The sequence below is a fragment of the Rutilus rutilus genome, assembly GCF_951802725.1.
Source record: "Rutilus rutilus genome assembly, chromosome: 21".
NCBI lineage: Eukaryota > Metazoa > Chordata > Actinopteri > Cypriniformes > Leuciscidae > Rutilus > Rutilus rutilus.
The window spans coordinates 32,054,500-32,078,330 of NC_140226.1; the positions used below are offsets into that span (position 1 = coordinate 32,054,500).

Genomic DNA, 23,831 nt, shown 5'->3' on the forward strand with positions numbered 1-23,831 from the left:
CCCGTGGGTGTTCTGTAGGCAAGCATCAGTGCCTTGAATTTGATGCGAGCGGCTATTGGCGACCAGTGCAGATTGATGAAGGGCGTTTTCACACCTGAAAGTCCGCGCCAAGGTCCGAACCAGAGGTCATGGTTTGATATATTTTGTACATTTGGTTAGTTTTGGTTTGGTTTCACATTGCAATTATGCGAAAGAACTTACGTGACATTCTTGCGTCCTATCGTCGTCATCTATGTGGGCTGCATCTTGACATTGATTGGTTTGTAAATGGACGTGCGTCTGACGTCAGTGTGTTGTCAATTCGGCGGGTAACTTTGACAAGAATGAATGAACAGACGCCTATCGTTGCCACTATACTGTTATTATCACGGCATTACTCCCTGCAGCACCAACTATACTCGAGGCTAGTCCAAACGAACGTCCTCGTTGTGCAAACATTTTATCGTTGCCGGCAGGAAAGGAGGAGAAGACTACAAGCAATCCTGATTTTTTTTCCTGCTATCTTCTCTCAGTTGTTTAGGCTACACGGGAACCACCGGAAGTTCCTGCAAATGGTCTGAAAGTCCGAACCATACAGAAAATTCTTTCACACTAGAAATGAACCAAACCTTTGTTCGGTTTGATCCGCACCGAGACTACCTCTTTTCGTCTGACCAAAATTTCGTCTGTTTGGTCCGGACCGTGGTTTCACACCTGTAATTCAGATCAAACTGAAAAGTCCGAAAGTCCGGACCAAACAAGGTAGGTGTGAAAGGGCCCGAAGAGAGGTGTGACGTGCGCTCTCTTCAGCTCGATAAAGACCTCTCTCGCTTCAGTATTCTGGATCAGCTGCAGAGGTTTGACAGTGCAAGCTGGAAGGTCTGCCAAGAAAGCATTACAATAGTCCAGTCTGGATAGAACAAGAGCTTGGACAAGAAGTTGTGTAGCATTCTCCGATAGGAAGGGCCTGATCCGCCTAATGTTGTATAAGGCAAATCTGTAGGACAGTTCTAGCAATGTGGCCTGAAATCATCAATCACAACTCCAAGGTTCCTGGTTGTCCTGGATGAAGTCATGGTTGATGACCCTAGCTGAATGGAGAAGTTGTGATGAAGTGTTAGGCCGGCCTAAACCACAAGCAGTTCAAACCAGGAAGAGTTGAAGATGATGGTCCTTCATCACAGACATTTGATATGCGAGCAGCTACCGTCGGATCATCCGGCTGAACCGAGAGGTACAGTTGTGTGCAGTGATGGGAAAAGCCCTGTTTCTGAATGACAGATCCTAGTGATGTTATGTAGATGGAGAAGAGAAGTGGTCCAACTATAGAAATAGATTTGTACTGCTTTGCTTTACTTATTAACCGATGTACTTATTTACCGATAGTAAAATTGATTTCAGGACTGCTGTTGTCATGAAACTTAACATGTCTTCTTTTCTATTTGTTCTGCACAAGAATCAACACATAACACAAGGTTACAGTGAAACAGATCAGCATAGAAAACTCCAATCACAGCAATGCAAACAAGAAGACCAATTGCAATAGTTTCTTTGTTCTTGGTTCGCATATAATCAAGTGAACCGGCTTGTTTAATGTATGCTAATAATGAGTGATATAAATCATAATAATATATAATAGAGTAAAATCCCTGACTGTTTCTAAATAAGAAGTGTTTTGTTGCCTTCATTGCATGGCGAAGTGAAGAGAGTTGCACAGGTTGTGCATTTCATAACTGTTGCCTGCTCTCGTTTTTTTCTCTTCTGTTGCCGTACTTCCAGGAAGAATGCTGATTGTTTACTTGTGATTGCTCTGGCAGGAGTGCTGACTGTCTGTTGTTTGCATGCAAAGAAAATGCGCCCAGTCCTCCGGCTTTCCGCTCCTCTCAAGAGTTTGCCAATGCTGGTACGATGTTTCTCGAGTAGTACCCTCCTCATCTGCCCTCAGGGTGTAAATTTGGGAAGTGCTGCATATTTGCCCAACATTTCCACTGCTATCTCTTTTCATATATTTGGCAACAGCTTTTCCAAGATGTGACAGATGTATGACAAACATCATCCAGGCTTTTTTTTCCCCTATGCTCCATCTGTGGAAAATTACTGCCTTGTGTTTGTTTTGCTCTGTTTTTTTTTTTTTTATCCATGGAAAAGAAAGAAAGAAAGAAAAAGAGAAACAGAATGGCTACACTATATAAATAGAAATGTGCAGCCTATTATTTGAATATGGTGAAATCTTCAGTTATTGAGAGGAACTAAGCTTAAAAAAAAAACAATGCTTGAAATAAAGTCACATGAAACATGGATGATATTTGAGTTATTTGGTTTTTCCGTACATCGAAAGGGAATTTCAACCAATTGTTAAGCTCTGAAAAGCCAAAGAAGTACCAGAAACAGAAAAGACTTGTGCGCTACCACATCTTCTGCTGCCATACAACACCCATGTGAAGCAGACTGAACTGTACAGTACATCATTAGTTAGAAGCTTCCATTAATAGTATCTTGAATAGTTTTAATCATGAGAATTCATGAGACAAGAACTTTAGCATAGCTTTTGCATATAATTTAATGAGAGCAAGTAGATGATGACAGAATTAATGTTTGAAAAAAAATACATATTTTAGCAGATTTTTTTATTATCATACAGAAATACACACATAGACCGTCAAGGTCAAGGTCACTTTTATTTAAATAGCACCTTAAAACAACATTACTGCTGACCAAGGTGCTTCACATAAGCACATTAAAAAAAATAACAGTCGTACAAAAATACTAATACTACATATACACAATTATGAAAAGGCCTGAGAAAAAAGATACGTTTTCAGAGATGACTTAAATGCATATAAGGAAGAAGATAACCTAACATATTGGGGTAACGAATTCCACAGCTTAGGACCAAATACGGAAAAGGCTCTGTCACTATTAGATTTCAAGCGAAACAGTGGAATGGTTAATCATTTGTCAGAGAATGATCTAAGATATCTTCGGGGAGAGTATAGACAAATAAGGTCTGAGATATAATCTGGAGCCGGACCATGCAAGGCTTTAAATCCAAAAGTTAAAACCTTGTACTCAATTCTGTATTTGACCGATAGCCAATGTAAATGTGATAAAATAGGGGGTGATATGCTCACGTTTTTTCTTCCCCATTAAAAAAGCGAGCTGCAGCATTTTGAACCAGTTGCAAACGCAATGGTGAAAACTGGTTTATACCGGCATACTGAGCGTTGCAATAATCAAGCCTTGTTGAAATGAGAGCATGAATGACTGTCTCTAGGTCACCGAAAGATGGAAAAGATTTCAATTTCTGTAAACCCCTAAGTTGGAAAAAACGTACAAAAACAAAACACAGATAAACAACAATATAAGAACAGACGAGGAGAGAGGAAAAATAAATAAAAAAGAAAAAAAAAGATAAAAACAACTTCGGACTTTGTGGGGTATACAATATAGGGATTGTGTGTTCTCTCATGCAGGACTTGGCACTCACTATGACTCAGGGCGGTCCACACATTGCCCAAATAGAGGAGGAAAGGAACCCACATGGAAAAAAGAGAGGGTTTTTAGCATTATTTTAATCCTTTACAATGCTGAAAACCTTTGATTTATAAGTGATGCTGGTTACACTTTATTTTAAGGTATCCTTGTAATTATACAGTTAAGTGCTGAGTCATATTAATTAACAATATGTACAGTACCAGTCAAAAGTTTGGAAACATTACTATTTTTAATGTTTTTGAAAGAAGTCTCTTATGCTCATCAAGCCTGCAGTTAAAAAAAAAACAAAAAAACAAAAAAAAAACAGTAATATTATGAAATATTATTACAATTTAAAATAATGGTTCTCTTTTTGAATATACTTTAAAATCACTGTAAAAAAATTCTAACCTCCCCAACTCAAAATTTTCTAGTGACTGGTCACATCTACATTTTTCAATTGGCCCAAGTGAAATTCTGTAAATTATAAAAATTCAATTAACAGAATTTCACTTGGGCCAATTGAAAAATTTAGATGTCACTAGAAAATTTTGAGTTGGGGAGGTTAGAATTTTTTTACAGTGATGTAATTTATTTTTGTGATGCAAAGCTGAATTTTCATCAGCAAGTACTCCAGTCTTTGGTGTCTTATGATCCTTCAGAAATCATTCTAATATGCTGATTTATGATCAATGTTGGAAACAGTTGTGCTGCTTAATATTTTTTTTTGTAACCTGAGATACTTTTTTCAGGATTATTTGATGAATAAAAAGTTAAAAAGAACTGTATTTATTTAGAATAGAAATCTTTTGTAACAATATACACTACCGTTCAAAAGTTTGGGAACAATAACTATTTTTTTTTTTAAAGAAATTAGTACTTTAATTCAACAAGAATGCGTTAAATTGATAAAAGGTGATGGTGACGATTTATATTGTTAGAAATGTTTTTATTTTGAATAAATGCTGTTTTTATGAATAAATGCTGTTAACGTTTTACTCATCAATGAATCCTGAAAAAAGTATTCCAAAAAAATATATTAAACAGCACAACTGTTTCCATCATTGATAATAACTGAGTATCAAATCATCATATTAGAATGATTTCTGAAGGATCATAAGACACCAAAGACTGGAGTACTTGCTGATGAAAATTCAGCTTTGCATCACAAAAATAAATTACATTTTAAAATATATTAAAAAAGAGAACCATTATTTTAAATTGTAATAATATTTCATAATATTACTGTTTAACTGCAGGCTTGATGAGCATAAGAGAGACTTCTTTCAAAAACATTAAAAATAGTAATGTTTCCAAACTTTTGACTGGTACTGTACTACTTACTGTAGGGTTTGGGTTAGGATCAGGGTTTGGTATAGGGTTAGTTGAATGTGATAAATTACTGTTATTACTATAATAATACATGTAACGTGTATCAAGGACACTGTAAAATAAAGCGTTACCACGGTGCTTAATAATGATAAAGAAATAAATAGCCTTTGTACTTTGAAATGCTCTGGAGAGGTACTTTTTTTTGTACCTATCTTTGTTCCCTGAAAGGTATCGCGTACGAAAGTTTGTTCATGTGCTTTGTCCTTGCACGTGACTTTGACTCAGGCATTTTAGAATGATCACGCCAACATTTGAGATGCTGTGATGCGATTGGTCCGCTGGTTAGTCCAGTTATCCAATCACATCCACTGTTGAGGGAAAGTCACCTGAGGTTTTTGTTGCTGATCGAGGGATTTATTTGGTAAATGTGTTTCCATCATAGTTTATGCGCATGTCTTCTTATCGGATAAAAGATGTATCCGACCTCAAACGTTCTTTTATACGCATTTGTACTGCATTTTTTTATGGGATATCCCAAAATACGCTTAAAAACAGGTGGATTGAACCATAGCTATTGAAAGATCCCGATCAATCCCAGCATTCATAATGTTTACCTCTAGCACACAGATAAAGCCCATCATAATAGAAACACCAGTCCAACAATATTTATATCAGAAGAACATTATTCCCATAGCTAATGTCCATTAGTACTACATTGCTCTTTGAGAGTTTAGAGTTCCAGGGTCTCAACACAAGTGCCATTAGGCCATGGACTCAAAATAGCCTTTGATACCGACATTGATTGTTCGCTCTAATAGGATCTTGCATTGGTAAACATCCATGCAACCTTTATCTTTTACATAAAAAGCGTAACATGGAACTGTAAGTAGCATGCGTGAATATTAAATATAGACATCTAAAGTGCAGATCTCTTTAATTATGGTTGCGTTACCACTTGGCATGTTTGGTTCGATTAAAATAAACCCTGATTATTTCTGAAGTGTTTTGTTTCATATGGTTTATGAAGGTATTATCTGTGTGATTGACTCTTTTCTTCTTACAGGGGACATCATCTTTAATGCCAGTGACCCAGAACTGCCCCCTGACTTTATCTTCGGAGAAGATGCCGACTTCCTTCCCGAACCGTCTGAACTCCCGGTGCGTGTTAAGATTATAATTAGCCTATATGATGCCATTGTTATTATCCTGTATTCTGAATATAGAGCTTTTATATCAATATTGTGATACAGAACAGTAGTTAAGTAGATGGACTGTACACATATTATGATTATAAATAGTAGTAAGAGGACAGAAATGTACAAGAAATTGTTTTGTTTTTTTCAACATCACAGCAATATCATGCATCCTATGTTTAGAGAGACCACGTTTAACAAAGCCTGACATATATAAATAGTCGTGGTTTAGTGAAGTGTTTATGCTTGCATTAGGGTCATTCTTAGACACACACACACAAAAAAAAAAAAAATCTAAAATCTCCAGTGAACCAAAAATGTGCTAGCTGCAGGCTAAACCTCGGTTGTACAGAAATACACCCAAGAAGACAGAACAATGGCTCTGTTGTGATTGATATCTTTGAAGATATCTTTTTAACTTCCTTTAGTGCAGTTAGTTAAATCTGATGGCTGGTATCGATGTGCGTGGTCGACTCAGCAGCCAGATTTGACCCGCGGGGCTTCCAGCGTTCTGAAGAGAGGGTGTTGGTGAATTACATAAGCGTTGCGTCTGCACTTAACACTGCCGTTCTTCTGGTGCCGCTTTTAGGATTGCACAATTAGCACCAGAGGCTTCACTGCTCTCACAACACACTCAAAAAGAACAGTCATTTGTTCTTTATTAAGGCATGTTGTTGATTTATTTGTTTGTTGTGTTCACTGAACATCATTTTTGGCATAAAGAGCCACTGTGTGTCTCTACACACACAGTGTGCCGCGTGCTTGGCGATTGTGTTATCTTTGGGGTTCGAATTTGAAATGTTTCCAAAATAAAAATAAATAAAAATAATATTGGAGTATGTATTAAATTCGCAATTAAATATAATGAGATTTACAGATATTGTTATCTGATTGACTTGATATTTGTGTGCATGCTAGAAATGTTTTAAAATCCACAAATGTGTACAGTGAGTCATAAATGCATAAGCTGTGATTCATAAATGTCTGCTGCGATCAGGGTTATTATAGTTAATTAAAACTAAAACCACAAAAGAAATGTGGTACTATACATAAATAGTTAATTAATTGAAATAAAATGTAAAATAAACTTATTATTTCAGCTATTTGTCAAAGCAACATTTCATTTTCATTTAGAAAAATGAATTAAAAAACAATATAGAGACACATTTAGAAACTATAACTATTAAAAATGACAAAAACACACAACAAAATTACTATAACTAAAATGAAAACGGAAAATACTGAGATAATAATGAATTCAATATTTTAAACAATCTCGATGACTCTAAAATAACATGGTTTGTGAGATAAAAATATATTTGTAAATGTATTTTATTTCCAAATCTTACTTTCTTTATTTGCGAATTAATTCTCCTAACATATTTGTGGACTTCGTTATTTTATCTGTAAATTTGTTACACTTATTTGTGGGTTGTAATCTGTTTATTTGGAAATATGCAACAAATCTAATCCCAAAGTTATGTGTTAAACCTCTATTAATGTATGAGGAGTTGGTGGTCAGAGATGTAGTCCAGCAGACTGTTTCATGTGCACTTGAGACATTTCACAGATCCACAGCACTCAGGTCTGGTGTTCTTCCTCTCAAATCACAGGATGTGTGGTTAAACACTCTTCTTCATAGTGGGTGACTTAGCAAAATGTATTATTACAAACAATTCATAGGTTGCTGATTCAAAGCCCATAAGAAACAAGTCATAATAGGCCATAATTGTATTTCCTTGATTGTTTTCATTATATCCATTTTATAAATTAATGCTGTTTTTCTATAGTGACATTGTGTGAAAACCACAAAGGCAAGTTCCACTGACCATTATCATGTTGCAGAATATTCTATTCTATTCTATTCTATTCTATTCTATTCTATTCTATTCTATTCTATTCTATTCTGTTCTGTTCTGTTCTGTTCTGTTCTATTCTATTCTATTCTATTCCATCTATTCTGTTCTATTCTGTTCTATTCTGTTCTATTCTATTCTATTCTATCTATTCTGTTCTGTTCTGTTCTATTCTATTCTATTCTATTCTATTCTATTCCATCTATTCTGTTCTATTCTATTCTATTCCATCTATTCTGTTCTGTTCTATTCCATTCTATTCTATTCTATTCCATTCCATTCCATTCCATTCTTTTCCATCTATTCTGTTCTATTCTATTCTATTCTATTCTATTCTATTCTATTCTATTCTATTCTATTCTATTCTATTCTATTCTATTCTATTCTATTCTATTCTATTCCGTTCCATTCCATTCCATTCCATTTGTTCTGTTCTATTCCATCTATTCCATCTGTTCCGTTCCATTCCATTCCGTTCCGTTCCGTTCCATTCCATTCCATTCCATTCTATTCTATTCCATCCATAGGCTAAACTTGCTGGCATCTCAATGCTAAATGCATTGTTAAATTACTCAGTACTGACCAATAATATTCAGGATTCATCATATGGGTTTGTTCCTCAGAGATGATGTTTGGAAAAGTGAGACACAGAGTTTGTGCAAGACGTGGTCTAGATTTGTCTGGACGGTGTTGATTGCTTAAAGCTGTGCTCCAGGCTATTTTTAAGAAAGAAAAAAAAAATCCCCTGCTTATGTCAGAGTCTGTGAGACGGTGACTATTGCTCACCGTCTCTTGAACGCAGCTGAAAACACGAGGGGGGAAGCACCTCTGCGCTGCCAGGGCTTCGCTCTGCCCATGTGTTTGCTTTGCGTCTTTAAGCTTCATCGCTGTGGCTCGAGTGTGTGTGGCTGTGTGCAGCCGTTCGGTTTCTTCTCCTGGGATGTTTTTCCTTCACTGGTTTGCTGCCAGGATCCCTCTGTCTTGTTCTTCATCCTGTTTATTCTGCACTAAACTGGATTTTTGTGTAACCAAACATGAATGATCCAAAAGGCCTGGGGATATTAGTACGCCACATCATTGGCAAACATAATGTCCAAAAACGGCATTAATTTGTTTAATATGCTCTTATTCTGGCTTGCTCATCTTATTTGCTTTCATCCTTCCCAGACGGTTCTGCTGGTTCAGTGTGTCTGTCAGTGCCTCTCCTGCAAGCTGATCATTTTCACATTACCGTGTGAGAGACTCAAGATCAACAAAGAGCTCTTGCGTCCTGATCTTTCACACCTTAATATGCAGCTCTGTTCCAAAACCTAGTGAGCTGCCTTGCCGTCTACTGCCTGTATAGACAGCTTCCTATGTGTTATAAAACCTCATAAGAAAATGATTTGAAACGCTGTACATAGTCAGCAACTTGAAAGCACACAGGAGACGCGACTCATTCTGCAAACCACAAATTACAAGAGATGCCCTGATGCTTCTTTTTGCTCTTAGTAAAAGCTTTGTAATATGATTTCCTCAAGTTTGAGCACTTTAACATTATGACCAGGCAGAGATTTTGTTGCTACCACAAAGACGACAAGTTTGAGAGTCCTTGCGATTAATTTAAAAACTAGGTGGAGGGAGACTTTGAGTTATGTAAGTAAGATACTGACAGTTTTTAGTTGTGATATATTACACAGTAGGGCTGCACGATATTAAAGAAAAATGCGAAATGCGATACGGTAATGCTTAAAGTGTGTAAAATAAACTTAAACTATCTTTAAAATATATTTTAAATGATATAACGTGTTTCACACTCTTTTTGTGGCAAGAAAACTACAACTTCTGACAGTGAACAGCAGTGTTTTACTGTAGCATAAGAAGTGTTATTTTTACATCAGTGTAAATCACGGGGTTTAGGGGTTCAGGTAGGCCTACATTAGGATTATTTAATTTCTATTGTTAAATAAACCTATGTAAAGATAAAAAAACTGCTTAGTTTTCACTGTATGAATTAAATACTGATTCTTATTAAAGCTACAAAAGTTATTCAGCCAAGAGCAGTGAGTGATTTTCTCTTTGTCTTTTGTTCATGATTATTGCAAGCCGTTGCGATATGCATATTGTGACATATACATTTGTGATATTTCGATAATTTTGATATTGTGCAGCTTTATTATACATCAACATCACATGATATGCACTTTATACATGAACAGCAACTAACAATATGCTAACATTGCAAGAACGTGATTATCTTTCATTGCTCCCTTCGCCAAGTCTGTTCCAAACAGCCACGTTATAAGGACACAATTGACGTTTTGATATTAGCATGTTTGCTAAGCTGACAACAAATATATATCCACACTTTCTCTCACTGTTATACATTTGGTGATTCTGATTTTTCACATGAGCAGCATTCAGATGCTGGACACTGGCTTGTTTTCCAGCTACATGTAATATCGCCCAGTTTTCACACTCCTGTGAGGAATTCCTGATGTCTCAGCAGAACTTGGGCTTGTTTACAGTCTGTCACGACTTAGTATTATTAGCTGCTAACCACCATTTTGTTTCCATGCCCCGAATGGTGAGTTTACGTGAAACGCTGACACCAGAAGATTTATTACGGTGCGAAAAGTTCGTGTTACCAGAGTCTTCTCATCATATCATTTCTATTTTTTTTTTTTTTTTTTTTTTGAGTAAAGTCAAATAATGTAGTTTCCTTTTACAGGTTTTAAGTTTTAATTTTGTAAATGTCTGTCTTATTACAGACACATTAACAGAGATCGCTCTTAAATTTCCCCCAAAAGTGACATTTCTGTGATCATTTATCAACATTTTACAACATATTTTGTAGAATGAAGCTCTAAAAGTGTTGAAAACACACAATAAAGCAGCAACTGTACTTTATATGGCTTGTGTGCTTCTGATGAAGCCAAACGCTATCTTTGTGTGAGGCACAGACCAAAGTTTAATTTGTGCGTTTGTGCACATTAAAATATGGGTTATGAAGACATGTAATCAGTGATCTGTCACAAAATATACAGACCAGTGACATTTGTCGCCAAACCTGTCTTGATGTGCAATGCATGAATGCAAATAAGACTTCTTAAATATTTTAGGCAAATATGACAAAAACATATTTCCAATGCATTGCACCATTAACAATAGAGATGCCCTGAGGCTCCTTTCTGCTCTTAGTATTGGCTTTGTAATATGATTTTCTGAAGTAAACGCACTTATAACATTATGACGATGCAGAGATTGTGTTGCTACCACAAAGATCACAAGTTTGATTTGGCTAGCTGAGATATCACTGCTCGAAACACAATATGACTCAGCGAACTCTAAAGAGCAGCGGCTGTAGCAATTTCATTCAGATGCTTTTCATTCACACAGCACCTGAGCACCCGAGAGCCTCAAGCCTTGGCACTTTCTTTGATGAAGGTCAGAGCCGGCAAACAGATATCTGTACCAAATACCAGGTTAGAAAAGCATGAAGGGTCAGAATAATTTGTGTTAACACTTAAAAATGAGACGGGCAACTCATTGAAAAATTCAATGCTGTATTTTTTCTTTTCAGTTAATGCATTCCCTGGGAATCAAACCCATGATTTATTTTCATAGCTAGTTCCATGCGCTCAGTTTAGAACATTTATGCACATTAGCTTGAACCTGAAAATTATGAATTTTTATTTTATTTTATTTTTTTGCTTGATTTGAGGTAAAGAAGAACAAGAGGTAAAACTTTAGAGTCCAGTTCTCACTATTAACTAGTTGCTTATTAGCATGCATATTACTAGGGTATTGGCTGTTTATTAGTATTTATAAAGGACATATTAATGCCTTATTCTGCATGACCATATTCTACATCCCTTAATCTTAGCCAATACCTAAACTTAACAACTACCTTACTAACTATTAAAGGAGAACTTTTTTTTTAGCTCATTTTTTTGTACATTTGGAGTGCTGTCAGTACAGAGAAAAACGACAAAAATCGGTGTTGCCTACACTGTTATCCTCGTTTTAAAATTTGCACCCTGTTGACTTCAATGGGGCAAGTTTTAAACCTGCTTTTAGCCTCTTAACATCCTTGATGTGTCATTACAAGTGCACAGGTCATGTGAGTGATTCCTTCGGAGTGAACGCGGGTGAATCTGACTGCAGTAGATGTGAAAGATATATATACAAAATTATGTTTATTCAGCCAGCGCACATACCTGTATTTACATCCTGTTTTCGGTCGAAGTCCACAGTAGTCGATTGTCGAGTTGATCGTGAACTCGACAATCGATTACTGTGGGCATGACCTGTGCACTTGTAATGACACATCAAGGATGTTAAGAGGCTAAAAGCAGGTTTAAAACTTGCCCCATTGAAGTCAACAGGGTGCAAATTTTAAAACGAGGATAACACGGTGTAGGAAACACCAATTTTTGTCGTTGTTCTCTGTACTGACAGCACTCCAAATGTACAAAAAAATGAGCTCAATGTTAAAATTGACCGGAGTTCTCCTTTAATAGGCAGTAATTAGGAGTTTATTGAGACAAAAGTCATAGTTACTAGTGATAATTGGACCCTATATCTAAACTGTGATCTAAATATATTCATATGACATTATTGAAAAGTAAGCTTGGTTTTAGAAATTTTGTTCTTAACCCGTTCAAATAGACAGGAGGACATGCATGACTGAAGTAGCTCCCCAGCACTGAACAATGAGCAGGCTGACAATTGTGTGAAAATCGTTAGATCGGATCTCCCTGTCTAAAAACATCAGATCCAACACTCGATCCTGTCAAAAGATATTTGTTTTGTCTGTAATCCAAAACCGGTAAAACCTGTCAGCAGCAAGTCTTGTCTGATGCCCAAAACTCTTGTTAACAGTCTTCTGTCAGCCTGAGAGTTTGACTGAGAAAGCCGGAGAAGAGCAGAAACAAGAGACGATGTGATCAAAAGAGCAGTTCATTGAATAATCTGGTCACACTTTAGTTTAGGGTGCAAATCTCACTATTATCTATGACTTTTGCCTCAATAAACACCTAATTACTGCTTATTAATAGTTAGTAAGGTAGTTGTTAAGTTTAGGTATTGGGTAGGATTAAGAGTGGTCATGCAGAATATGGCATTAATATGTGCTTTATAAATGCTAATAAACAGCCAATACCCAAGTAATATGCATGCTAATGGGCTAATTGTGAGAATTGGACCCTAAGTGTTACCAGTGATCTTAATTGCATATGTTTCAGTGCTCGGACTTCGTCTGACCAGTACAAATCCAACATTATCCCAATGGAAAAGCAATGGAAAATTACTGCGTCACAACCTTGTCCTGCATGTGATGTTAAAAACCTTGAAATGGAGACATTCTCTATTATCTCTTACTTATGAAGACAAACATCCCTTTGAATCTCACAATCGGATTAAACAACAACAGATAGGACATATAATAGCATAACATTACATGAATAATAATAATAAAATGGTGAATAAATTATTAAATGCTAAATCAAATGACAACTACATAAATGAAGTTAGATCATATAAAAACAAAGAAAATAAAACTAGATGTATGGTTGTTGTCTTAAAGTAACACACAGGTTGCAGTTGAGAATCCTTAGATCCTTGAAAACTAAAAAAAAGACACTTCATTACAATAAGGTTTTGTTCTACAAAGGTTTTTGTTTACAGTTGTGATGTACACTACCGTTCAAAAGTTTGGGGTCAGTAAGATTTTTTAATGTTTTTAAAAGAAGTATCTTCTGCTCACCAAGGCTGCATTTATTTGATAAAAAAAAAAAAAAAAAAAACAGTAATATTGTGAAATATTATGACAATTTAAAATGACTGTTTTCTATTTTAATATATTTTAAACTGTAATTTATTCCAGTGATCAAAGCTGAATTTTCAGCATCATTACTCCAGTCTTCAGTGTCACATGATCCTTCAGAAATCATTCTAATATGAGGATTTGATGCTCAAGAAACATTATTATTATCAATGTTGAGAGGGGCTGTGTACACTTTTTTGAATAGAAAGTTCAAAAGAACAGCATTTATTTAAAATAGAATATTTTCTAACATTATAAATGTCTTTACTGTAAAACTTTTGATCAGTTTAACTCATCCTTGATGAATAAAAGTATTGATTTATTTTATTTCTTTCCCCCAAAAATAAAATTAAAATTCTTACTGACCCCAAACTTTTGAACGGTAGTGTTTAATGTTACAAAAGCTTTAGATTTCAGATAAATGCTGTTCTTTCGAACTTTCTATTCATCATAGCATCATGAAATAAAAATGTAAATAACTGTTTTCAACATTGATAATAATCGTAAATGTTTCTTGAGCATCAAATCATCATATTAGAATGATTTCTGAAGGATCATGTGACACTGAAGACTGGAGTAATGATCACAGGAATAAATTACACTTTACTCTATATTCACATAGAAAACAGCTGTTTTAAATGTGAATAATATTTCACAATATTACTGTTTTTGTTTGTATTTGTAATCAAATAAATGCAGCCTTGGTGAGCAGAAGATACTTTTTAAAAACATTAAAAATCTTACTGACCCCAAACTTTTGAACGGTAGTGTAGTTTGACCATCATTAGTTGGGGAACCTTAACAATGCTTCATTTTCAGACTGAGCACAGCCAATCCTGTTGTCTAATGTAACAGTCAGTGACCCAAAGTGATTCAGCATGTTGTGAAGAGGGCCGAAAACCATACTTTATTCCAGTCTTACATAATTCCTCTAACCAGATCATTCACTTGCACAATTTGGTGGAAAGTTTATGAAGTGTCGGTACTTCCCCCACTACATTTGGGTTTACGAAGCCAGACATCAATTAGCAATTAAAGCACTGATATGTTTCAGGCGAAATCAAAGAATGGTCTGGTATGACATTTTTTAGAACAAAATCAGGTCAAAAGGAAGTTGATTTGGAGTTTGTTTTAAGGAGTTTGAAACAGCTTGCCAAAGTGAACTTTACTAAAAACAAAAGTGGGGGTTATGTAATAGATTGGTGTGGCTCTGGGGCTCCGCCTTCTTTGATGAGGAAATCTTCTCCAGTTCATTTTTTTTTTCTGAACACAAAAGAAGATATTTTGAAGAATGTTGGTAATCAGACAATTGATGGGCCCCATTGACTTCCATAGTCATTTCTTTTCCATACTATGGAAGTCAATGGGGTCAACTGTTCAGTCTACCCAACATCAACTGTTTGGTTACCCATATTCTTCAAAACTTCTTCTTTTGTGTTCAGCAGAAGAAGGAAATTCATACAGGGGTGAAACAACCTGAGGGTGAGTAAATGATGACATAATTTTTAGGTGAACTATCCCTTTTAAAATCCAGTTTCTGTTTTATACTGACTCATTTAAGGCCCTATCTTACATCCGGCGCAATGCAGCGCCAAGTGCGACGCAAGTTGTTTTTGCTAGTTTCAGCCCGACGCAATTATCATTTTCACGTCCTGCGCCACGTTGTTTAAATAGCAAATGCATTTGCGCCCATGGGCGTGCTGGTCTGAAACCGAGGTGTGTTCTGGCGCATTGTTGGCGCGTTACTATTCTGAGGCAACAGAAATAAACTGAGCCATTGACCAACTGAAACCTGGTCAAAAGTCAATGGCGCAATATATATTTTTTGTTATTTAAAGAGCGCGTTAGTAATGTGCGCCTATAGGCGGGTCCAAAAAGCACGTACACTTTGCTTATTACACACACAGGGATGCACAGTAGCACACAAACATGCCAAATATTTAAAATAAAAGGATTACAATGTAAAAGATTATTATTGTGTACATAAAGATATGGTGGAATCCGGCTTGTCCCGTAGATGGTCTTTAACCTCGCGCACGAGCAGATCCGTTTGCGCTCTGGAGACGCGTTCGGTCTTTCCACTATCAAATTCCATCATGTAAATAGCGAATCCGCCATGGCGCGAGCGCAACTGGCATTTAAAGGGAATAAGAGATGAGACTCTGATTGGTTTAACGCACGTAAATCCCAAAACACACCCATTACTCGTTAAGAGAATAGGGACAACCCTTTTAGACCATGCGCCGGGAGCGCCGACCATTTTTCCCGTCGTTAAACTAGCAAAAGTGGATTCGGACACGCCCTAAGTGAACTTGCGCCGTGCGCTTTAGACCACGTGCTTAGATCGTTACAATAGGGCCCTTAATGTTAATTCATCACATTGACACCCTCTTTACAAACCTCTTTTTCTATAACCGAAACAAAAATATGATGTCTCCTAAAAAGCAGAATGAGAGTGAAAGTAAAGGACATCTGCCTTTATTTAAACTTGAGTAAGGGATGCCTGTCTGCTATACATGCCTCTATTTTAGTGTCTCTAATTAACCTCCGTCAAACACTAACACTGCCACAGCAGCACTCTACAGCTTTACTGCTTCTCACTTTAATTAGTGGCTTTTCTGGCCATTGAGGAAAGAGCAGCTAATTGTGGTGAGGTGGCTGAGACAGTGGTCGAAGCTCTCGGGTGGAACATCTGACGTTAGCCATGGGAAAACTGGAGAGATCAAAGCACGCTCAGTTTAAGTTTCACCGGGCTTCGGAGAATCGAGGCTGCAGTCTAGACAGCAAACATCTCAGCCTGTGGTGATGTCTTGTTTAGGCTTAGATTAATGATTCATGCGACGCATAATCCTGCTATATTCCACGTTTTTGTGTGACCTTGTTTCGACCGCGGTGCAACCCACACTTTATTAAAAAGCATCAGGTTTAAAAGGCATTGTAACCTTATATCATAGTGGGACTATTGAACTGTTTTGCATTGTGTAAAGTCAAAAGAATAACACTAAATGAATGAACAAGTGAAACCATAGACAGTAGATACAGGCTAATCAGCAGATTTGCATTGGTGGTGTGTCATTCACTTCTTTACTCTGGGATATACGCTTGACCGTAGACATTGTTTGATTCATTTAGAAATAGATCTATATGTTCACACTACATCAGCTGTGCCCCAAATTATTTTATTATTTCCATGCTTTCTGAATGACACTGAACAGCTAATCTCAGATTTTCGGTTCCACTGTCATTAGCTGTGTTTCCGTCCAAAGTTGTGAATTTAACTTATGCTCAAAATTGGACAATCGCATAAAACATTTGCGAATAAAGCAGCGTTTCCTTCCCATGTGTTCAAAAGAACAAAATCGTCACTTCGTGGGAAATTGCCACAAAATATTTGTGATAAAAATGGAAGTTGCTGCAATCGGGGAAGAAACTGTGGCTCTTTTTTTCCCTCCATCATAAATGACTTGCGTCTCAGAGCGGCAGATGAATGCGTTCGGATGCTTCTGGGAGGAATTAAACCAAATCATTCTGATGACACACTTTGACTCTGGCATTTCAGAATGATCACGCCAACATTTGAGATGCTGTGATGCGATTGGTCCTCAGTTGAACGCCTTAATTGTTTTATGCACGTTTTCAAAATGTATGCAAACCTTGGTGTTTCCATCCAGCGTTTTTTTTAATGCGATATCCTAAAATGCGAATACAAATAGGTTGATGGAAACATAGCTGTTGTGAAAATAAATAACATATAATTTTTTCCTTTTAGGTCAAAATTCAGAATTCAACTTTATTTGTTATTATTCATATCTATATAATTCAACATTTATGATGGGTTTTTTTTTAGATGTAAAAATCAAATGCTTCTTTAAAATTGTACACTTGCTAGTTTGCGATGTATGCTTGCATTTAAATGGAAAATATATCTATGTAAATGTCCATCCTAAACTTAAATTCCTCTAATAATGCAGTAGCTTTATACATTTAGGGAGAGTTAGTATCACAGGGTTACAATAAATGCATTTTTTGTCATCCCTGTGTGGTTAATTCTTATGTTATGGATTAATGTGCCCGTCATTTGCCCCTCCTCGTCCCTCTGGATGCATAATTTCCCATCAATCCCAATAGAGGGGCATTTCATTGGTGTCCCGTAATTGCCCTAAAGTTCTTTTAAACCTGCTTCTGGCAATCACACCGGCAGTTCTGTTTTTACGAGTCACTTGGCATAATGGGAAGAATGAAGCATTGACAATAGAGAGGTAGGAGGGGGTTTGTTTTGGCATTGCTGACCAGGAAACTGCCGGGAAGTGTGTCGGCCAGAGAGATTTTGGGAACAGCAGGAGGACACCAATGCCTGGGTACAGAAGTGTTAAAGGGATAGTTCACACACAAATGAAAATTCTGTCACCATTTACTCAAGTTGTTCCAAACCTGTATGCATTTCTTTCCTCTGCCTAACACAAATGAAGATATTTTGAACACTGTTGGGTGAACAGACAGTTGACGGTAGTCATTTACTTTCATAGGATTTTTTTCTGTCTGGTTACGCAGGTAACCTTACAGGTTTGGAACAACTTGAGGAACAGAAATTAAATTTTTGGCTGAACTCTCCTTTCAAAGGTTAACTCTTGCCAAAATGCAACCTAGGGGATTTTTGTTAATCTATTCGAGGCAAACTTCCGTTTAAAAGCATGATTAGAATGGAAACAATTTTAGATATTGAACAACTCACTGTGTTTCCGTCCGCCGGCATTTTGTCAGTCAAAAATAGTCGATCTCCGTAACAGGGAGGAGAGTACAGATGGAAAGCTCCTAAAGCTTAGTTCCATATAAATTCACGGATAATTTGTTGTTTTGTCGTTAGTGAAAATCAATATTGACCTTGTATTTGAAAAAGGATCCTCATTTAAGAAGCAATACTAAAATTCAGAGTCAGTTCATTCGCATTCGGAGATCGACTATTTTTGACTGACAGAATGCCGGCGGACACAGTTACAGTGAGTTGTTCAAAATCTTTCTTTTTAGTAAACTCTGTGTACACAAACAATGTTCTCAATGCTGGAGTTCATGTGTAGAGCCCCTGGTGAGACTTCCAGCACAGTTTCATGTTGTGTCGAGCCTTCTTAGTGCTTTAAAAATAGCGATTTTTGATGCTATCATAAAAGTGCCCCATTCACTCCCATTCACAACGCAATTTGACCGAAAACGAAAATACGGACAAACTTAATAGTGGCGTTTCCATTCTAATTATGCTTTTAAATGAAAGTTTGCCTCGGATAGATTAACAAAAAGACCCTAGGTTGCATTTTGGGGCGACAGTTACGCTTTAATGTACAGCCCATCTTTTTCTTTTTTTCTTCTTTTTTTTACTTCTGTTACAGTTGCTTCTGGTATAATTATGGAGATCGCATTGTTTTATTGCTTTATCTGTACAGCCTTGTTTTGATTTGCCCAAGATGCATAGAATTAACTAAGTTTATTGCTGGAATAAGGCCTGAACCCTGGAGACATCTGATTTACAACCAAGATTAAGTTGTAAAGAGCAAATTATCTGAAATACCTACCAGACAAGAAAAAAAAAAAAAACCTGAATGAATTCCAAGTGGTAAAAAAAACAGAGTTCACACAAGACAGACTTTGTATTACACTCAGTCATGCCGCCTATAGTCTTCAGACACTGCCATATCAACTGGCCTGGCAAACTCTTTCACTGACTGATTTATATTTGTATAATTTAAACTCCAGCTTCTCCAGCCTCTTAAATTTGCCCATCTGGAATTTCCTAAACATTTTGTAACACTCTGTCCTGAGTGACCTGTGTAATTTCAGCCCTTTCAATCCTCCAGCCCCGTTTGCTTCCAGGTCTCCGACACACACCAGGAATTCTGCTTTGAACTGCAGTTTGAAGTGTTCAAACAAAGTAATGATTGTAAATATCAGCATTTAGCCGGCACCTGAACCATGAGCGTATGCTGGGAAATACCCTCAACTGTCATAAATCCAGACGTATGCGGGAGTGCGAAGGCATCTCGGCACCATTTGCTGACTTTAAGTGCACTAATCCTCTGCAGCTCTCACAGAAAAACCGGTTAGAGACATAAAAAACCCATTGTTCACTTGCACTAACAAAGCACTGTTTTAGATTTAGTGTAGTTTAAGCTCACTTGAGATCAGCGCTTCATGGTGACCATTGAGGTCAAACAAAACAATAAGGTGGTATGAAACAGTAAAGCCATACAAAGTATCTCCACTTTGTCTTGTTAAAGCAGTCGAACTGGATATGTTAATTCCTCGTTCTTGCTTCAACCCATCCTGAGCTCTTGTTATCAAATTATGTAGCTTGTAAATGTGCTCTTACTTTTCAAAAAAAATAAAAAAAATTCTTCCAACTTTCATTTAATAAAATGGATTTAAAAAAAAAACATAGATTTTGAAGGGAGAGACTCCAGAATATCATATAGAAAACCCTCGCAACTACTCAGAACACACTGATGACCACATAGCAACAGTGTTGCCAATTTAGCAACTTTGTCACTAGATTAACGTCTTTTCTTTACCATTTTAGCGTGTTTCTTTTTTTCTTTAAAAAAAGTGACTTGTTGGATTGCTGGTTAACATGTAGTTAGTCACTATATCATACTGATGTCTGACAGGAAATATCTAAATGAGAACAGCTTTAGGTAACACTTTATTTTACAGTGTCTTTGTTACATATGTTACATGCAGTTACTATAGTAATATCAGTAAATTATGCATAATTACATGCAACTAACCCTCAACCAATTCCTAATCCTACCCTAACCCTATAGTAAGTACATATTGTTAATTAATATTCACTCATTTCTTAAATATATAATTACACTGTAACAATGACACCTTAAAAAAAAGTGTAACCCAGCTTTATTAGACAGCTTTATTGGACAAATAACTCAGTAATAACTAGGTTCTACCCCTGAACCCACACCTAAACCTAACCTTAACCCCTGTAGTTACCTTATATATTACCCAGTATGGTTACACTTTGTTTTACGTTGTCATTGTTACAGTGTAATTATATATTTAGGTACTGAGTAATATTAATTAACAATATGTACTTACTATAGGGTTAGGGTAGGATTAGCATTTGGTTGAGGGTTAGTTGCATGTAATTATGCACGATTAACTGTTAATACTATTGTAAGTACATGTAACATATGTAACAAAGACACTGTAAAATAAAGTGTAACCCCAGTATTGCCTTTGGTTAGTACACTGTAAGTACATGTAACATATGTAACAAAGACACTGTAAAATAAAGTGTTACCCCCAGTATTGTCTTTGGCTAGTACACTGTAAGTACATGTAACATATGTAACAAAGACACTGTAAAATAAAGTGTTACCCCCAGTATTGTCTTTGGTTAGTACACTGTAAGTACGTGTAACATATGTAACAAAGACACTGTAAAATAAAGTGTAACCCCAGTATTGCCTTTGGTTAGTACACTGTAAGTACATGTAACATATGTAACAAAGACACTGTAAAATAAAGTGTAACCCCCAGTATTGTCTTTGGTAAGTACACTGTAAGTACATGTAACATATGTAACAAAGACACTGTAAAATAAAGTGTAACCCCAGTATTGTCTTTGGTAAGTACACTGTAAGTACATGTAACATATGTAACAAAGACACTGTAAAATAAAGTGTTACCCCCAGTATTGCCTTTGGTTAGTACACTGTAAGTACATGTAACATATGTAACAAAGACACTGTAAAATAAAGTGTTACCCCCAGTATTGCCTTTGGTTAGTACACTGTAAGTACATGTAACATCTGTAACAAAGACAGTGTAAAATAAAGTGTTACCCCCAGTATTGCCTTTGGTTAGTACACTGTAAGTACATGCAAGTACACGTACTGTAAAATAAAGTGTCAATATAAACTATTCTCTGTCATGGGAAAGGAAATGCTGAATGGAAGGCCCTATGGTGGATGCAGTAAAAATAATTTTAATAGAATCTGCTGAAGGAACACCTCATGTCCCGTTGCACAACAATGCGATGCCGGGTGACGGTATTCAGAGGCAGGAGAACCTGGGCACTTTGTGAACCAACACTTCCTCTTCCTTCCTGTTCTGCTGAAGCAAATCCCAAAGTTAACGATGCTATTACTGGCAGAGCCATTGACAGATATGGAATCGTGTGTGTGTGTGTGTGTGTGTGTGGTTCACAATATTATTGTGATCTGATAGTGATGCTTTGTTTTAGGAGGGTTTACAGTATTTGTATAATAATTAGATATGAATGGTAAGGTCAAGAAAAAAAAATTCCACTTGGGAAATTCTCGTTTCTTATTTTCTGTGCGGTTAGATTCATATTACTTGCACTTTGTTTGGGGAAAAAAATATTTCCGTAGAGTTTCAATGCCTATTTTGTACTCGGTTTGTGAGACGTGTCTTCATTTTTCTTCTTTTTTCTTTTTTTCTTTTTTTATGAAGCATCATGTCCATGCGAAGAGAACATTCTGGACCTCGTCAGCCAAGTCCGCTTTAACACATGACAAAATCAATTTAGTGTGATCTTAAACTTGGCACTCTTTAGGCACTCTTTCATGGGGAAAACTGAACACTTGCCCACACTCAAATTAGACGCTAGCTCAGATTAATTTAATACTCAAAATATTTTTTCCTGTTTTTAATTTGCTGCTCAAGTTTGTTGCTATTTACTGGGGCCGATTGCCAGAGGCGCTTCAAATTATATTAAGGTGCTTAAATATTAGCAGTACCCTAAATATTTATCTCTGAATTTCAGATGACAGCTCTTCTTATAAAGAGAAACAGAAACAAGTATTAAAGAGTTCAACCTCAATTAAGTTACATTTGCTCCCTTTTTACTGATTTTCCCTTTTTGTCCCTGTTTATATTTGCAGAATCTGAAGAGCTATAAGCTCACGGCAGAAGGCATCAGTCTTCCCAATACAGAAAGTCCTCTTGAGTTTTTATCAACAAATGTTTTTTTATCCCAACGTTTAATTGGTTCACCAACAGATTTTGTTGTGACTTATGTATTATTATGCAGCAAGTCACTGTCAGAGGAACTCTTGCTGTTTGGTGTGTGTGTGTGTGTGTGTGTGTGTGTGTGTGTGTGTGTGAGAGGATTACTCTGAAGGTGAGGAGGACTTGGTGTGTGTATGTGTGTGTGTGTGTGTGTGTGTGTGTGTGTGTGTGTGTGTGTGTGTGTGTGTGTGTGTGTGTGTGAGATTTACTCTGAAGGTGAGGAGGACTTGGAGTGTGTGTGTGTGTGTGTGTGTGTTGGAGTTTTACTCTGAAGGTGAGGAGGACTGGGAGTGTGTGTGTGTATGGATGGGAGATTTACTCTGAAGGTGAGGAGGACTGTGTGTGTGTGTGTGTGTGTGTGTGTGTGTGTGTGTGTGTGTGTGTGTGTGTGTGTGTGTGTGTGTGTGTGTGTGTGTGTGTGTGTGTGAGAGAGGTTTACTCTGAAGGTGAGGAGGACTGGGAGTGTGTGTGTGTGTGTGTGTGTGTGTGTGTGTGTGTGTGTGTGTGTGTGTGTGTGTGTGTGTGTGTGTGTGTGTGTGTGTGTGAGTTTTACTCTGAAGGTGAGGAGGACTTGGTGTGTGTGTGGGGGAGTGTGGGAGTTTTACTCTGAAGGTTAGGAGGACTTGGTGTGTGTGTGTGTGTGTGTGTGTGTGTGTGTGTGTGTGTGTGTGTGTGTGTGTGTGTGTGTGTGTGTGTGTGTGTGTGTGTGTGTGTGAGATTTACTCTGAAGGTGAGGAGGACTTGGAGTGTGTGTGTGTGTGTGTGTGTGTGGGAGTTTTACTCTGAAGGTGAGGAGGAGTGTGTGTGTGTGTGTGTGTGTGTGTGTGTGTGTGTGTGTGGGAGTTTTACTCTGAAGGTGAGGAGGACTTGGTGTGTGTGTGTGTGTGTGTGTGTGTATGTGCGAGTGTGTGTGTGTGTGTGTGTGTGTGTGTGTGTGTATGTGCAGGTGTGTGTGTATGTGTGTGTGTGTGTGTGTGTGTGTGTGTGTGTGTGTGTGTGTGTGTGTGTGTGTGTGTGTGTGTGTGTGTGTGTGAGGAGGGCTGGGTGTGTCTCTCAGGCGTTACTGAACCCGGAGGCGTCACACCCACAGCACATCAGCCTTGGCCCAGCACTGACAGATCAAGCTACAGGAACACACACTCCCCTCTTAAAATG

The 23,831-nt window shown here is 37.1% G+C and overlaps 1 protein-coding gene across 2 annotated transcripts in view; it reads left to right on the forward strand.

The window, feature by feature from the left end:
• Positions 1–23,831, forward strand: part of babam2 (BRISC and BRCA1 A complex member 2) — a 103,237-nt gene that overhangs the window by 7,121 nt on the left and 72,285 nt on the right. For both annotated transcript variants that reach the window (XR_014625663.1, XM_084392492.1), the window contains exon 4: positions 5,849–5,943. Coding sequence is in view for 1 of the 2 variants with exons in the window: in XM_084392492.1 (XP_084248618.1) it covers positions 5,849–5,943 (95 nt within the window). In the remaining variant the exon portion in view is untranslated. The remainder of the gene's footprint in view (positions 1–5,848; positions 5,944–23,831) is intronic.